Below are 14,133 nucleotides of genomic sequence, written 5' to 3' on the forward strand. Positions count from 1 at the left end.
AAAAGATTTAAAGATAAAATGCTTATTGTTTTCATTTAATAAAAATTGATGCATATTCAAACATGAACTCTACTTAAGTTAGTTTGTACCAGTGTTTTCTAGAAACACAGATTCCACAAAGGTCTGTGGCAAACTTCCAAATAAAGTTTGTGCGCAATAGTCTTACTTGCACAAGTGTAAACGAAGACAATCTGATACAACATTGTGAAATAAATGAATTTATAGTTGGCCTAGATATCCCGGGCTTATTAATTAAATGATAACTATATAACAACGCTATGAAAACAAAACATCTTTGCTCGCCTTTCCCAGTAGGTCGATAGAAAATACAATGAAAATCTTTCGGATCGTAAAACTTAATGTAACAAAGCTTTGAATTGAAACGGTCTTATTACTAAGTAGAAAGTCTCACTTAAGATTTCATTAATCGATAAATTATTTTTTATAATATTAGGTGACAGTGAGCTAGCGGCCAGCTGCAATCCCCGAAATAGCGAAACAACCGCTGCCCAAAAGCATCTGATATTGCAGATGCGTTGTCTACCTTTATCGACTTAGGAGGAAAAGATAATATTTCCCCTTCCTATCCATTACCTCCTCCATCAAATCTACCTCCCCTTCCCACCCTTTCGTTATTAGATAAGGGTGGAAAGAGAAAGAAGACTAAGCTAGGCGAAAGTTAAATAACATAACGTCTCAATCCTAATTAATTTAAGTATCGTCTTTATGTTATTAAATTTAATTCTCAAAGCCAACGTCAGATAACAACTACAGTAATTTCCGACTTCATTGAGTGTTTTACGTGATTAAAGACTCCATTCGTTTTGACGTAATGTACATTTTTATTTACGCACATCTACTAACAAGAAATAATAAAGAGTTCAAAAACACAATAGGTCTATGTGTACACAGCTTTTCTACGCCATATTTGTTCTGCTATTTGCAATAATGTGGGTCTTCAAACTTCAGTATAATTTTGATATTCAAAAGAATTGCTGTACGTAAAAATGTACAGTAAATTCGTTGTGTTTTATACGCTAGTGTTTTATTTAAAATCCGCATGTGAGTAATAAATATTCCATTAAATCGTTCAAACGACTTAAAAACAATTAGAGATAATGTTAGTCAATTTTTTGGCTAAATGTGATTTAATTACTCCATTTTCAAATTACAATTGTTTCAGTGTCTGGTGTTAACATTGACAATGGTTTAAATCTTAGGAACACACAACAAATGTATTTGAATAACCAAAATAAGCAAAATGGCCAGAATACAAATAGACCTTTGGATCTATCCCGTGCTGCTAGAAATAATCACCAGGAAGAAATTTTACGTGAACAGCATCAGAATATAAAAGTTCCATCTGTTAACCCATTATTTCGACAACCAATAAGTAAAATTCGAAATCAATTTCCAAATGAACATGTATTATTACCAAATAAAAGGGTTGACAATATTTATAATACTGGAAATCAATTCGCAGTGACTTCGACAAGGAATGATAACGAATTTAAAAACAATATAGTACATCCACAACAAAATAATTTGAAGCGAGAAGACAATGGACAAAGTAATCACCCAGAGAACTTTAACGTGATACCTGTTAGGCCTACAGTAGAACATAAAAATATAGTAAGATCTACAACAGGTCTATTTGAAAACAAAAATAGGAAAATTTTAATGCCCTCAACGATACAGCCTGTGTCCAGAGTACCAGATATTGACGTTAACAATGCACTTTTAAATAAATTAACGCCCCAAAGAAATAACATCCAAAGATCTGTTACAAACGATGCCTTTGACCGTCAAAAACCAATGATTAATCACCAAAATGTATATAGTCATCAAGGTACGTACAGCAAGACTAGAAATTTAAAACATAGTATTTAAAGTGTTGTAAAATTATCTATCGAAACATATTTAATACATTAATAATCAATGTCATATTATATATTTTCCAGAAAATATACAGCCACATCGAACGTTACAGAATCCCAGAAATAATATACAAACAAGTCATTCCCCTCAACATAAACGTTTTGCTGTAATTCACGACAATGGATCCGTCGAATATTTTGATAACTTAGAAATTATTATAAGAAAGTATCCCCATGTAAGGATGGCAGAAAATATTCGCAACCTAATTCCAAATCTAAATCCTAATACTCCTCTATCCAAACCCTTGGCACATAACTCTGATTCCAATGCAAATATAAAAAACAATCTGCCGTTAGGACAACATCAAAATCTACCAAATAAAAATGTACCACCGAAAACGCACACATTAAAAAACACTGTAAAACCAAAAATAGAAACTATTATCAAGAAGAAAGATATTACAGTAATGAACAAATCAAATGATAATTCTGGAACACTGCAGACAACGATATTACCAACTAAACTAGATAATAAAAAATCAGAGCACCTTAAATCTTTAACCAAGGAATCTATGAAACCTTCAAATAATACTCGAATTGCACCAATGAATTTGCAGGAAAATAAAAAGGAGAATATCGTAAGGAATGTAACAACGGCTGAAAATTCAATAAATATTGTTCCAAAGCAATCCAGTGATGTTTCTAGCAAGAACAAAACAACGCCGCTTGATGGTAATAAGCAAAAACCACCAATTGATGTGATATTAAACAATGATCAAACAATACCATATCAAGAAAATAAAATTAACGTTTCACCAGTGATTTCCAATAATAACAATGAACATTCTGAAAATGTAACTAAACTTGAAAAAGAGGATTTACATTTAAACAATTCTGAAGAAGTAATATCTCCTATAGTTGTACAAAGTAAAACTAACAACAGCACTGTTCATACACAGGAAAATAAACCAGAAATTTTAAAAATATCTTCTTCTAATAATGGCACGGTAGATAAAAGTAATGAAACACAATTTAATTGTACGAAACAAAATAGAGTTAAAAACAAGATAAAAACACAAAACCTTACTGTAATAAACCAGAAAGACAATAAGGAAACGGATGACGATTATGATGAAGGTTAATTTAGTTCTTTCATAATTTCCTAGCCTTGCAATTTTTACAGTTGCAACTTAATTATAAAAATTAATCTTGAGTTCAGATAGCAAAGAAATTAATTATTATTTAATTACGTTTAATTTTATTCAAAGATAATTTCAGATTTGGTGTCCCTTGGCGAGCCACTAATGTGGTTTAGTTCAACAGATCCTGAGTTTTGGAAGAAACTTGTTAGTGTTGATGGAAACCCTAATTTTATTTACATCATCAACGTTCAGTCTCAGCCTAAAATTGAAAAAGACAGAAAAACTATAATACATGCAAATGGAACCACTGTTGAGGAGATAAAAGAAACAATCTGGGATGCAGGAGATGGTAAGCAAGAATCTTATAGTTATTTATTAAGTAGGATTGCCTACGTGACTAGAGACCAAGAGAAATTATCCAATACTTAACGAGAAGTGACTTCTTTAGATAAAAACACCGATATAATATTACTAATGTTATAAATTCAAAAGTTTGTAAATATGGATGTATGTTTGTTAGGAGGTATCTCCTGAACGGTTCAACAGATTTCGATGGAATTTCGCTCAGACGTAAAATAAAGTCTGGAAGAACATAACTAATACTAGCTTAGTTTTTTTAATAGCACGCAGACGGAGTCGCGGGTGACAATTAGTAATGATTATAAAAATGAGTATGGCTATTGAAACACAACTGATTGCATTCATGGTCGTATAGTTAATGATATTTAATCCGTGTCTATAAAGCACTTCAATCTAGAATCTAGAAAGTTTCATGTGCTATTAATAAAACTTTACACATCGTACTAAGATGTCGATGATAAATTTTATTAAAATTAAAATTAATTTCTTTGTAGATGAGCCACCGAAAATTACCAAAACTATAAAAGTGACTCCCGCAAACGATGTTTTGGATGGAACTTAAAGTTAAATCTTTTTTAAAACGGAAATTTATCTCGGATTATTAAAAATTACAATATTCTATTATAATTTATTACAGTAATCTATAAAATATCTGTTAATACTTTTTTTATTAATAAATCTATTAAAATTTTATGGTATTATTATTCCTCATTACCATTACATTGACTACTATAAGTCTGAGCTTGGACATGCACATCGGACAAACTAAATATATGAATTTAGCCGATTAAATTAATCTATATACATATTGATAAAATTGGACTGTCTATATGTAAGGTCACAAAAAATATTACGTGCACAAGATGTATTTGCACAGCTGATAACGAAAAACAAATTTTTAATATTTTTCTGTCTGAATGTCCGCAAGGTCACGTTTCTTCCGGGTGATCTCCGGAATAGCTGGGCCGATTTCGACAGAACTTGGACGGGTTGCTTATGCATGCGGGCATAATGTTTTTTTTTTTTTAATTTAAAAATATTACCAGATTTTTTTGTAAATTTACTTATATTTTTTTTTCCATTCCAACTAAGCTCTAGACTTGTGCTAGGATATGGTTTACGACAATAGTGGAATGGCGGTATTCGAACCACCGACTACGTGGTGGGATATACGTACCCTTAGCCATTGACGCATAGGCTATTGACGCTTTAATTATAGAGTACTTTTTTACTTCTGCGCTGATCTTGTCACGGGTAACTGTTAGTTCATAACGTGTAACGATAGTTTGAATGATTTTATTCCTTTTATTATGTATATAAAAAGATAACAGACAAACATAAACAACAACATAAATGGTTGAAATACGCTAAACAGTTTTTGTTCGTTTGAAATCAGCTCACAAAGCTCTGCTCAGTTATACACGTTATGTGCTGCGCAGTTGGCAAATGTTTCATATAAATATTTATATTACCCAAAACCGCTGAGATGAGTCTGACGCATATATGTTCATAAATATATGTTGTTTAATGCAAAAGAAACATAAACCAGCCAGTGCGTAATGTCAATTAAAGAAGAAAACTTAATTCGAACGGGGGTAGAGCCTGTAATAACTATTGCACGAATAGGCCGAATCGCCTGGTGTATCCATGAGCACAGAAGACGTGAAGTGGAAGGAACTTCGTGTTCCGTCTGGTCAGCGTGGATGCCGCCGTATAAAGAAGGCCTTGTTTCTTCCGAGTAATCTCCACAACAATGGGACCAATTTTGTTAGGACTTGGAGTTGGTAGCTGTAGGTAAACGAGGGCATATTATTGGCAACTTTTTTTCGTGCGGGTGACCACTACTTAAATATATAAAGAATTATGACAGGTAAGACATCATCACCCTCCCTTTTTCATCTCTATCTGATATCACTTCCTGTATGCATACATTATTCGATTAAACCATAATTTTTCCCTACTTTTTTCGGTTTACATAAGTACATATATATTTCAGTAAGTATATCTGATTAATTTGATATAAATATTCGCGCTATTGGTGACTAGCTTAATATTTCTTTAAAATTTATTATACATTTTACGTATTCATTCTATGCATTTAATAGGAGACTTTTTTTTTGTTCGGTGTAAAAAAAATCTGTTATGTGTTTTTGGAGTTATTGGTCTTGAGGTGTGTTTATTGCCTATTGTTTATTCATGGTTTGTTATTCATCTTACATTTATAATCATTGTCATCACTGACTTTTGTGTTGCGAATACTTACTTACAAATTAAAAATGTATGGTAACGTTTGCAACGGTATGTTGAGTCTTAGCGTCTAAATATAGATGTTGTTATCGTTATCCAACATAAGTGTATGTAAAATGTACAGAAAAGTATATAAAGCGAAGTCTGCTCCAGAGTTTGTTAGTCTACATTTATTCTCTCGTGTCGAATGTAAGTTGTAGACTAATTTTATTAAAATTAATTGTCTTAGAACCGAACAAAATAACAACGTAAAGGTTATATACAACGATAAGGTTATGTTGAAAAGACGTGTATTTAATATTCTAATTAAAAATGAACTTTGAAAGTCTTTCCTTGTTTGAGTAGAAGTGTATTTTGCAATTTGTCTAACCCAGTCTTTCCCAAAGTGGGCGATAACGCCCTCTTGTGGGCGCTGCAGTTGCGGGTTATAGTAAAAGTTTCGTTTACAATTCTCCGTTAATCTTTATATACATAATTCTTCTGTGAGTGTGTATGTCACTGAACTTCTCTCAAACGACTGGACCGATTTTGATGAACTTTTTTGTGTGTGTTCAAGGGGATCTGGGAATGGTTTAGATTCACAATTTTCATCAAATATTATATTAATTTATCCAAATTAAAGACGTGTAGACAGGACAACGTCTGTCGAGTCCGCTAGTATACATATATAGGTCACAATAATTAATTAATTTAATTTGAAGTTATAGTGGTTTTTAAATATGTGAAAATATGGGGTCGCTAAAAAATATTTGTTCTCAAAGTTTGCAGTAGTCAAAATAAGTTTGGGAACCACCGGTCTAACCAATCTGTTTCAGTTGTTATAGTCCTAAAAACTTACTTGGCCCGTGGAGAATAGCGTAGTTATTGTGTTAGTTCTCACAAAAAATATGGAAAAAATTACTACGTACTTAAGCATAGAAAATAACATCCAAGCATCACCCAAGTTCCTTTGTTTTAATAGTGAAATGTTGCCTCGACTTTTAACTTTCTCACAAACCGTGGGTTTCCGAGTTCAAAATCTCAATTTAAAACATATTGCTATCTCAATGTTGTGAAAGATAGTGACATAGATAACGATATGATTTAAACAAGAATTTTGGTTTCAGAAACTCGCAGTCAATTATGCCCTTGTATACGATGAATTATTTTCTTAATTACAGATTTGGAGAAAAGTAACAATATGGATTTCATATCTAATATGTTAGCTCCAGTGGGTGCAGCACTTACAGGTTCATCTACTTCTACATCTGAAGGTTCCAACAAGAAAGAGGAGATGACAAAGGCAATCGCAGTGGTAGCAAAGGCTGTTACTGTCAACCCGCTGGTTGTTAAGGCGGTAACAACACCGTCAAAGAACAATTAATGGTATTCGTGAAATAACTATTCTTTTCGTATTACTATCGTCAAAATTTGTGTTTATTTTGTGTATTTTTCACTAACAACTTCAATCACATTTCATATGTTTTGTATATTTTTTAATAAATACTAATTGAAGTTTGGTTTTATTATTAGACTACACAAGGTTTGAATAGCATTCCTTTATTTTTGGCAACTATATATTTTGTTTGATATATAGAAATCTTATGTATAAAATTCTCGTGTCACAATTTTCGTTCCCATACTCCTCCGAAACGGCTTGACCGATTCTCATGAAATTTTGTCAGCATATTGAGTAGGTCTGTGAATCGGCCAACATCTATTTTTAATCCCGCGCAGACGGAGTCGCGGGCGACAGCTAGTGATTACATAACAATATATCACTAGTATCATGTTTACTTAGATTTATTGGCGAATTATTATATTTTCTATCGGCTTGTACTTTTTCCGAAGTACAAGTCACTAGTGAACTTCTTGTAAGATACAATAAGAAGTTATGGCAATCTTACTAATATTATAAATGCGAATGTTTCGATGGATGGATGTTTGTTTGAAGGTATCTTCGGAACGGCTCAACGGAGCTGAAATTTGGCATACATATAGAACATAGTTTGTCTTATTAAGTATTTTTAATTCTGCGCGGACGGAGTCGCGGGCAACAACTATTATTATATAGAAAGATAATTCTCATAGTTTTCTAAACCATAATGAACATTAGTTATTTCTGTATAATCAAGTAAAGGGTTAATTGTTATTGTATAAATACGGTTAAAACAATAAACAGTACATCTGGCGTCCATAGTTTGCTTAATGCAGGCAAAATTGTAGTCTCTGGGGAGTTGTAACAATACGCAAATTCAAGCGAGAAAAATGAATCATGGCGTAGTACCTACGCAAAGAGTTATAGATAAATCCCAGCTCATTTACAAATGGATATATAATATTAATGTCGAGTACAATTAAGACTATCTTAACTAATGATCTGTTACAGATTTCTTCAGATTCTTTCTGTGCATCCTCTCCTCCGTCGATTAAAGGTAGGCAACGCATTTGCAATTGCGTATGTCTGTGGGCAGCGGTCACTTCGCTATTTCAGCGATTTCAGGTGTCCGCTCGCTCGTTTGCCACCTTATGATAAAAAAAAAACAATTTAGAATAGAAAGTTATAGGGTTTCTTAATATTTCATTAGTTCAATATGATATCCATTCAAACACAAATCAAAATGTACTAAGGACTCTTTCAACACGGACTTAAAAATATAGTGACCAATGTCATCTTCTAGACATCTGTGTCAATATTGATCAAGATCCGATTAGCCGTTCCACACTTACCTTCAAAGGAACATACATCAATCCATCCATCCATCTAAACATTCGCATTTATAATATTAGTAAGATATCCAGAAAGAATATATCTTAAAACTTAAAAGTATACATTGGATTAAAAAAAAAATTAAAACGCGTTCTCTGAAAGCAATTAATAAGAACTATTTTGAGGAAATCATTAGAAGAATTTGCAGTATTTTGAAACAAAGGAACGCAATTATAAAACTTTTTCCCAAGCAACGAACAAAAGCTAGTGCAGTGATTATTTCTATACTGCTTATTAAAAACTTGTACACTATTCATATCTTAATAATCTCTTGAATTTTAGTTACAAAATACATTAGTCCTGTATTTAAAATACTAAACTTTATAGTATTTAGCACATTTAAACGTAAGATCAGGTCAATAAAAATGAAAAGGTCAACAAGGAAGTTGACAACTGCTAATCCGTGTAACTTTCTAATATTATAAATACGAATGTTTGGATGGATTAATGGGTGTATTTTAGTAGGCATCTCCAGAACAGCTGAATGGATCTCGCTGAAATCTGTAGTATTCATTGCTACTAATTAAGTTCAATTTTAATTACGGGCGGACGGAGCCGCATGCGATAAATAGTGTTTAATAAATGTATTAAAATATCACCTGAATATTCATACATAATTTTCAATATCATTAACTTTTTAAAACCTTGGTAAAAGTTATTTAATTAGCAAAGTTTTCGTTCGTTCGCTGTTGTCATTTTGCTCCGCCATCATTCCAGGGGCCTTCATTTCTTAAGGCACCGAGGCGAGGGCTCAAAAGATTGTTCCGTCTTGCAAGCTCCAAGGGTAATTAGTACTACTACAATATGCAGCTACACTCATGTTCTCTCTAATAATGTACTTCATTTTTTGTGCTAAGATTTTATTAATATTGCTACTTTTCCGACTGCCAAGATGTGTTTTATGTATCTTTTATTTATTGCCAGGGTGAAAAGATAATTTTATTTTAAGGTTGAGGTAAATTATAACTCCAGCGAGTACTCTTCCTACAATTGCTTGATTGTCTTGGTTTAGTATTAAAGGTTATTTATTCCGATGGAATGTTGTAGATGGTAAGTGCGAAATACTCCAACAGTGTTTATTATTATTTGTATTTGAAGCTGTCACCCTCGACTTCGCCAGCACAAAAGGTAGTCTATACTGTCAGTTACCTTCTCGTACCAGTCCTGTTAAACTTAGTCCAGTTCCGGAGATTATACGGAACAAATGCTGCTTTGTGGATAGACAGACAGACAGACAAAAATCTGAAAAAAAATGGTTTTTGTTATCTTCTTCTTCCATGGTGAACTGATGACTAGGGAATAAATTATACAGTGGTTTCCCGTTGCCTTCTGCATTAGACTTTTATTATACGCAAAGCAAATTTCTATGAAATATGAATTTCGTATTTCGATGTTACATACACACACTCCCAATCTTATTAATATGTAATCTTTCTTTATCATTCTTTAAGACGTATGTGTTTTAATATGAACCGTGTATGATTTATTTGTGGATGTAATCCACATAATTACCTATAATTATTAAGAGGAAAATCCGACACTGTGCCGGCGTACTGGCGCAACACTAGCCTTACTAAAATGTCGACGTTCATGTCCCCTCACTAATCATTCTGACATCTGACTTTGTAACGAAAGCACGTCATTCGCGCCAAATAATTCTAACTAAAAATGTATAAAATTATTATATATACATTATTATTACACTCGAACGCAATCAATACTCAATCTAAAGTTTATTTGCTGATTAGCGGGTATTGCACGTTCACCGCAAACTAAATCAAATTACGTCACTGATAACCGCACTTTATTTCAAATTCTATATATTTCATAGATATTAAATCTATCATGTAGTAAATTAGAAATTATAGTGTTACCTGAGCTATCCAAGAATAGTTATAATAGAATTTTTATATCTTGGAAGTTGCTGGATGTGGAAAGAAGACTGAAGAGAGAAGAGACCAAAGAACGTGTGGGTAGTCTAGTGTGAGCATCACTAGATTATCCAAATTAACCATAAATGGTAACTTAAGTTTAATTTAATTTCTCAGTTATGTGCAATTTTTATGTTAGTTGTTATTTCTTGGTTTATTTTTTATTACCTATAATAAAAACTTTTCTTTCTTCTTGTTCTCCTTCTTCTTCTTTAACGGAGAAATATTACTGAAGGCAACGCGGTATGTCTATGTTCAGTAGTACATGATGGTGATGATGTGACTATGATAGTAGATGATGATGATGATAAAGATTTAAATCTACGTGAGTATTCCTTCTCTATAGGTTATGTTAATTGTCGTGACCACCTTTTTGAACCTTTGTTGTGACGGCATTCTATATTTGAATATCCGGAGAGCATAGTTCAATGAAATCCAGTTATTCTAGACATCGTAATTATTAAAAATATTATTTTTATTAACTTAATCAAAATAACTTTATAATGAAATAAAAATATGTGAAGTTAAGTGAACAATTTTTATAGAAATAAATTTTCAACGATTATAAATGTCGGTCGTTATAGTATATTTTTACGAGTTAATTTAGAAATTTTATTTTAACGTTGAAATATGCTTCTTCCCTCTTTTAGAAGCGTAAAACCATTTCACTTAGTTATATTACTGGGTCGATAGTTCATTGGATAGATGATTGCTATTCTCGATAATTCATAGTAGTATATTTATAATTCTATTAAGCCAGAGTGATATTCGATATTGGCAATGATGGTAACACAAATCGCAATTTTAATTGCCACTTAAGCATTGCTAATAAATGTATTTGTCAATATTTCCAGAAATGAACATTTTTATTTAGTACTAGCAGTCAACCGCGACTCCATCTGCGCGGAATTAAAAAAAAACTTAATTAGTAGCCTCTATGCTTTATTCCAGCGATCTCCATTTAGCGGTCTCCGGAGATACCTTCAGACAAAAATCCATCCATCTAAACATTCGAATTTAAAATATTATTAGTATGATTTTTACATAATTTTGTAGTTTTTTCGACCGTAATATTTAACTCTATTATCAACACAAATAGATTTACAAAGTTAAATAAATATTTAATTAAAATACGATGGGCAAATGGTCCAAACATTATCTTTCAAATAAAATTGGAGGGGAAAAAACATCATCTTTGGTTGTTAAAAGAAACATAAAAATTTATTTGAATAATTTAAAAAGAAATTCAAAGATAATTTTTCTACAGGTACACTTTGAGAATAAAGTAATATAATTTGGTCACGACGTCAGATTCATTCGTAAATATTAATTATTTTTTACGACAATGGCCGTCAGAGGGCACTTAATTTTTATAATCCGTTTTTCCATAGTTTATTTTAGATAGTCATTTTTTTACGTTTTACAAGCTAGCGCTTGACTACGATCCCACCTGATGTTAGTGGAGATTTGGTCGAAAGGTGGTACGCGCTAGTTTAGTAAGTGCCTATTCACCCTACTTTTGAAGGTCCCAACATCATATTTGGACGGAAAAACAGAGGCTGGCAACTTGTTCCAATCTTTTGCGGTACGCACAAGGAAGTCAATTAACATTAAAAAGGATTTTTTAATTAAATATATAGCAAATTTAGGAAATGATATGTATTAGATACGTTTACTTACCAATTACTAACATTTGAAGATATAACGTTTGAAAACCGTCCCTTAGGAGAATTTTACCTTAAACGGCTGTTTACTTAAAGCTGTAAATTACTTTGATAAAGGCGGTTACTTTAGTTTCAATTTAAATAATCAAAAGCATAATTGAATGTAAAAAAGTACACAAAAAATAAATAAAAAAGTACTGCGAAATGTCTATGTGCTAAAATTTTATTTCCGTTGCTGAAATAAGCGTATGTTGTCAACTTTGTCACGTCATAAAGTGGAACTTTATGCCCTTGTAAAAATCCGAATTCGGGATTTATGTGCGTACCGTACCGTACCGCCTTACTGTAGAGTTAAATTTTAAAAAGCCTAGTATTTGAAAATACTTATAACAGACAAACAGAAAGTGATTATATAGAAAATGTCTGCTATGTTGAATTGTTACTAGTTATCGGAAGGTAATAAACGTTACGATTTTTGATTGTAAAAAAGTGCTTTATTGACTACTACTACTACCTTAACGTCATCATCATCAGCCCACTATACGTCATAGTCCAAGGGGCTCGGAGCCTACCCTAAGTTTAGGGTGATTAGGCCATAGTCCACCACGCTGGCCAAGTGCGGGTTGGTTGACTTCACCCATATCTTTGAATTTCTTCTCAGATATGTGCAGGTTGCATCACTATTTTTTCCTTCACCGTAAGAACGTCGGAACTACTACAACCTACGTTAGATTTATTAAACATCTTAAAACTCATATAACTTTCAATTAACGATTTAAACCATATTCTTTTGTGTTTTAACCCCTTGGGTACGGATTTATTTGAAAAAATATTTGCATGTGGAACGGAAATAATTTTTGGTTGCTTGGAGTTGAAGTAGAGTAGAGTAGTATGTAAAGGCAGTACATTTTTGTAAGAATGTATTTCTTTCTAAATACGTCTTTCTAGATACGTCATTAGCTCTTGGGGGAAAAAAGTGAATGTCGTGTCTCAGATGTCAAATGTACCCAAGGGGTTTAGCCGATAAAAGTAAATTATACAAAATGCTATATTTATTCCGATTAAAAATCACTAATCACAATCTACCTATATGTTTTCTCTTTCTGCAAATATTTAAATATAATTCTAACTGTAAACACATCCGAACAAAAGAATATTTTTATATCAATTTATGATAGAGTGAAAGAGATGATAATATACATGTGTTTCTTCGGTGGATACCTAATTTAATATTCATATCAAAAGTTCATATCATTTCATAAAAAGTTAATAGGATTCGTTAGAAGTGGGACATTGTAATGAACAAGGTTTGACCCTTCTCATCCTGACAACTGACAGTATACGTAATGAATGAAGAAAAATATTATTTAATGAATAAATTAATCATACTGTATTTCACTGTTGTTTGTATCACGATAAGTATCGTTATTTTTTTTAAATATACTACAAAAGAGAAAAATATACAAGAAATAGAATGTTGTGTTCAGCCAGTATCTATTATTGTCTGTAGGCACTGGTTACAGTAAGTCATGGTTAAGGTGTAAAAGAGTTATTCTTTTGGCTATGATGTGAGTTTTGTAAAAATATTGTTTACTAGAATATAATTTCAAAAACGCCAATAGCCTAATGGGTAAGGTTGCCGGTTACTGGTCTAGTAATCGTGGTTTCGAATCACACCATCGACTGTCGCAAACCATATCCTAACACAAACTTTAACAAGCTATGGAATTACACGAAATGTTAATATTTTATTAAAAAAAAACTTTAATATGTTGATTTACCACACCGGGAGTCTGTAAGTGTGGTTTTAGTATAACAAATCTAACAGTACACACCTAGGGACACCTTAACCAAGAAACAATTCAGTGTTCAGCAGTTATATTTACGTTTGATGTTTTTTTTTTAATCTTTTGATTTTTTTAAAAGACATGAACTAAAAGAGAAATATAAATTAGATTACTTGAAATTGTAGAATAAATTTCTTCTATTTTTGCGAATGAATTGAAAATCCTTAGAAACGTTTTATAATACCTTTGTAATGATATTACTGTGAGTAATTTTCTTAATGAAAATATAGATTTAAAATCATCTCAAAATTTCCTTTTTATACTTGTTTTATCAAACGAAAGATAAAATGCGTTACTTTTTTGTTTATCTGAGATA

General features: G+C 31.9%; 1 protein-coding gene across 2 annotated transcripts; it reads left to right on the top strand.

Annotated features, from left to right (window-relative positions):
• Positions 1–987: 987 nt before the first annotated feature.
• LOC106125184 (GATA zinc finger domain-containing protein 14) lies at positions 988–3,958 on the top strand. 2 transcript variants are annotated; one of them, XM_013322287.1, is made up of 6 exons: positions 988–1,062; positions 1,184–1,393; positions 1,484–1,849; positions 1,962–3,014; positions 3,156–3,368; positions 3,874–3,958. In XM_013322287.1, exons 1-6 carry the CDS (start codon positions 1,008–1,010, stop codon positions 3,939–3,941), a joined length of 1,965 nt encoding a protein of 654 aa, XP_013177741.1. In that variant the 5' UTR covers positions 988–1,007; the 3' UTR covers positions 3,942–3,958. The 2 variants fall into 2 exon arrangements, with proteins under 2 accessions (XP_013177741.1, XP_013177740.1); XM_013322286.1 differs by having other exon boundaries at positions 1,184–1,849.
• The last annotated feature ends 10,175 nt before the right edge of the window (positions 3,959–14,133 follow it).

Source organism: Papilio xuthus, unplaced genomic scaffold (genome assembly GCF_000836235.2).
Source record: "Papilio xuthus unplaced genomic scaffold, Pxut_1.1 DF825928.1, whole genome shotgun sequence".
In the NCBI taxonomy this organism is placed as follows: Eukaryota; Metazoa; Arthropoda; class Insecta; order Lepidoptera; family Papilionidae; genus Papilio; species Papilio xuthus.

What these genes read in the sequence shown, in the direction of transcription:
- LOC106125184 (XM_013322286.1), top strand. Translation starts at nt 1,008, where the DNA reads ATGTACAGTAAATTCGTTGTGTTTTATACGCTAGTGTTTTATTTAAAA. An exon ending in GGATGACGATTATGATGAAG is followed by an intron (nt 3,015 to 3,155) that starts GTTAATTTAGTT and finishes AGATAATTTCAG; the next exon opens with ATTTGGTGTCCCTTGGCGAG. An exon ending in AATCTGGGATGCAGGAGATG is followed by an intron (nt 3,369 to 3,873) that starts GTAAGCAAGAAT and finishes ATTTCTTTGTAG; the next exon opens with ATGAGCCACCGAAAATTACC.